General features: G+C 44.3%; 1 protein-coding gene across 1 annotated transcript in view; it reads left to right on the forward strand.

Annotated features, from left to right (window-relative positions):
- FRMPD3 (FERM and PDZ domain containing 3) overlaps positions 1 to 4,328 on the forward strand; it is a 79,911-nt gene that overhangs the window by 61,718 nt on the left and 13,865 nt on the right. The window contains exon 13 of the mRNA XM_007952430.2: positions 1,800 to 1,944. Within this exon, the coding sequence (XP_007950621.2) occupies positions 1,800 to 1,944 (145 nt within the window). The remainder of the gene's footprint in view (positions 1 to 1,799; positions 1,945 to 4,328) is intronic.

A 4,328-nucleotide genomic window follows, 5' to 3' on the forward strand; every position in this document is an offset into this window, starting at 1 on the left:
TCGGAAGGAAGGTTGGGCAATCCTACTTCCGTAGTGATACTGCCTCGGAAACCCAAGGAGGGGTCGCTATAAGTCGGGGCCGACTCGACGGCAAAATAACAACAACAACAACAACTATTCAGTAATTCAAGTTAGTATTCAGTACAGCATAAGATTGTGCAATATAGAAATAGGTGCTGTTTGTGCAAGTTCTGAGATAGGAAGAGAGTTAAAGAGGGAAATAGTCTGGAAGTGTTGGTTTTGGAATCCCCTGCATAGAAGTAAAAGTTGACATTCTTAATGTTACTGCTTATGGGGTACTGAGTTTCGGTTTACAGTGATGGAAAATTCACATTGATTGAAGGTAGAGTTGTGTAGTCCGTTAATGTAATTGTTGTCAACAAGTTGTACATCTATGAAAAATAGAATTGGCTATAAAAAGTAGAATTATCTAATAGATGTATTTACAACAATGACAAAAAGAAAAAAGAAGAAAAGAATTGTTTCTGAGGCTACTTCTGTACAACCAAACACTTCGTGGGATTGGTTCCTTTGCTTGGAGGTTTAGGGTCATGGTTTCATGGCACATTTCAGTTAATTGGCCTAATAATGTATTTTCTGCTTCTGTTCTACTTCCTAGTTCATTGGATAGTGCCTGGAGTCTTAAAAGTAGCCATCCAAAGCACAACAATTGATCTCTATTTACGTGGAGCAACAGAGGAAGAAGGAAAGTCAGGAATAGAGGGAGGAAATGGAATATGGGGCTAATTACCTCCATGAACTATTTGCCTCCTTTGCCATCAACTCAATTCACTGCCGTGGAGTCGACTCCAACTCATAGCGACCCCTCCTTGAGTTTCCGAGGCGGTGTCTCTGAGGAATTAGATTGCCCAGTCTTCCTTCTGAGGAGTGGCTGGTGGATTTGAACCGCCAGCCTTCTGGTTAGCAGTCAAGTGCCTCAGGCACTACACCACCAGAAGAGGATGATTCTCAGCTACCATTACAGAACATTTTGATCAATGATTCTATAGAAGAATCCTGATCAAAAGGAAGAAAAGGCAGAAGACAATTTCAAATTCTCATGGACTTCAGTCTTTCTGGAGTCATGGGGGCTGGATGAACATTACCCTAGATAATCTTTAAACTTTAAACCAAAAATATCCCCTGAGGTCTTCTTAAAACCAAGTAACACTTTCTCTTTGAGCATTATGCTCTTTTAAGAACTCTCTGTTACGGTATCATATTGACAACAGAAACTTGAAACGTTTGATGGAAAACTTAGGAGGCAGTGAGTTTATGTTAATGAAGGAGAAACTCAGAAAAGGAAGGTGAGAATGGTTGCACAACTGTACATGTGGAAACGATGGAGTTGGTGTATGTTTTGCTATGTATGTTCTCAACAACAAAATACAAATTAAAAAAAGAAAAGAATGTTCCAGGTTGTTCTTTAGTCTAGCCTAGCTTCCCAGCTTCACCTCAGCTCTCTCAGCTGGCCCACACATGTGCTACACCCTGACAAACACAAATACAGCCCCGCAGCCATCACATGATTTTATATAATTTTAATCGTTTTCAGTAAAGGTGGTTCATTAAATGTGTAATTGACGGTTGATTTAACTGTTGTACCTAGGTAAGAGTTTACTATAAATAAATTCACAAATCAGAAGAAATTACTTGTCAGGTCATGTGCTTTGAATTTTAGTTCAAGAAGTATAGTTTCCATAACTATGCAAGTCATCTTTTCTTCATTACCATCCTCCTGGAAATGCACCTGCCTCTCTCCTCCTGTGCCCTCATGTTTCTTCCTGTCTCTTCCTTAGCCTCTGGTGCTGCTGATGGAATGGCCAGAAGCCACCAACTTTGCCTGCCTGATTGCGGGGTACTGCCGCCTCCTGCTGGATTCCAGGAAGATGGTCTTCTCCAGGCCTGCTAGCCAGCCTCTTCCACCTCCAATGCTCAAGGCAGGTAGGGCTCAGCCTCGGTTTTCAGATTGCCGGAGGCCCTTTGGACCCTGGAGAGATGGAGGGAGGAGCTCTGCTGCCTTAGTGCTCACCCCATTCCCACAGCGCCTGGTTTACCAGGAGTTGATGGCTGTCCCACTGCATCCTCCCTGTCCCAACAACACAGTGGAACAGACATCTGGCCTTCAGATGTGCTGTTCCACAAAGGATGCCTGTGACAACACATTGTGATTGAGTCAGTGAATGAACGTAAGATAAAAATAGCAAACAAGGGATAAATAGAACCAAGTAAATAATTGCATTGGATCTAAGGCAAAGCTTTATAGAGATGATAACAATATCTAGAGGGGATTCATGGATGTTCTTGTTTAGTTGAGTAGAGTTGACAATAAAGTTTAAACCTTTGTTTTGTTCATCATAGGGAGACTGATAGAGCTGCCTGAAGTAGGAAACCATGGCAGGCTGGGGTGGGAAAGACTGTGCAAGGCCAGAGTACAGCTCAGCAGGAGACTTAGAGATAAGAGGGGAGGATCACAGAGAACAAGCTCAAATGCAGTGCCCAAACAGAAGGCTTCCAAGTTAGGCAATTCAGTCTAGCCACCCCTCAGAGCTTTTCTGGTGATAGCACAAACAGGGGTATTGGGAAAATTAGCCCAGTCCAGGCACTGCTGTCCAGAACTGAAATGGAGTAAGGGAGCAAGTACCCAAGTAGCAGCCTCATGTATAGATACAGTAAGTGCTGCCCCCACCTCAGCACCCAAACATGATGGGTGAAGCAGAGACTGACCACCCCCCAGACACCCTCCTCACTGAAAACTTTCAGTCCACTGCCCTTGCTGCTTTGGTTACATCACATCCAGGTTAAGGTATTTGAGAGCAGAAGCACACTTCTGATGAATAACCCAACACCCAGAGGGCTATTGTATCCCCACTTCCTTTCACCTCATCATCCCTTCATTATGAACACTTCAATGACAAACCCATGTTTACATCTCATAACATGGTCTACAGGAATTAAAAGGCAATCTACCTGTGTTTGGAAACAGCTAAATGGCCCAAAGGCATCTGAAGGAGGCTACACATAGAGAAGCAAAGGAACTGACTTGGAATAGGAAGAAACAGGGGTTGGGGGATGAGGGGAGATGTTGCAAGTATCCTGGTGAATAGCTCTGAGGTAGTTGGCCATACTATGGAACCTAAGAATGGCCAAATGCAAAGCCAACCTTAGCATTATCAGTGTCTCCTGTAATTAGTCTGCCTCTCTCTAATCATATCCAAGTAAATTATACTATTACTGAGCAGGATAGAGAGGGAGAAGGAAAGGCAGAAGGAAGAGCCTGGAGGTCAACCAAGAACCAAATGCAGAAGTTAGAGTTGTTTTGGAGGATCCACTGTCAAAACACACCAAGGATAGCTCTTCACTCCCACCATGTCTGACAAAGGATGTCTATCTTCCCAAAAGAGAGACAGCACTAGACAGTGCAGTCCCCTAAATATTATCCTAGCTGTTTGGACAGTGGTACCAAGTGAGGAAAACAGGCTTAAAACTCATCCTCCTTGAACACATCTCATTTTGGTTTCCTGTTGCTTTTCCAAAGAAAAACCTATTTCACTAAATTCTCTTGGGAGTGTTGCAGACTAGAAAAGAGGTTTCTGTCAATGCTAGGCCTGTCTTTGGAGACCTCTTCCTGATTCCTGAGAGGCCCCTTGAGTCTGCAGATTGATGAGGACTTGGACTGGCTTTAGCATAAGGCCTCTTATGTCCATGCAGGAGCCAGATGGATCACTGTGCTATCTCTTCCATTTGTAGTGTTTCTCCTCATTGGTGTGTAAACAGTCAGCTCAGGAGTAGAGTGGCAAGAGAAAGTCTTTGCTGTTCCCTTCTGCACCTCTTTTGGTTAGAAAGGCAAGAACTTGAGCTTGGCACCACCTTCCCAGGCTTGGTTAGATACCTGGGCCCAGTTTCTTGGCCTTTTGGACTTCTGGCTACTGGGTTGACAGCAGCCACCTAGTGCTCCTAGTGGGTGGAGTGGCATGAGCCTCATCATCCTGCCTGTGAACACTTAGCTACCACAGCAGCGGCAGAGCTCAGGAGCTGGTTTGCATATCTTATCTCATGGCCCCTCAGAAAGGAAAGATGGAGAGCAAGCAGTACCACTGAGGAAACCGCAGCTCAAGTAACAGTGAAAGGCTCTTAGTGATTGGTCTTGCAGACCTTTAGGAACAAGGTCCAAAACTGAGATTGATTTCTTCCACCTGTCCTTACACTCATCCCAGAAGAGAAGCCCCAGTGTCAACTGTTGTTCTTTAGTGAAGATCTGCAGGGAACAAGCATCTTCCAGGGCCAAAGCTCCATCCCACTCAGGGCCTGGTCTTTCTAGAAAGAGG

Source organism: Orycteropus afer, unplaced genomic scaffold (assembly GCF_000298275.1).
Source record: "Orycteropus afer afer isolate SDZICR_OR568_19922 unplaced genomic scaffold, OryAfe1.0 scaffold00336, whole genome shotgun sequence".
NCBI classification, from domain to species: Eukaryota; Metazoa; Chordata; class Mammalia; order Tubulidentata; family Orycteropodidae; genus Orycteropus; species Orycteropus afer.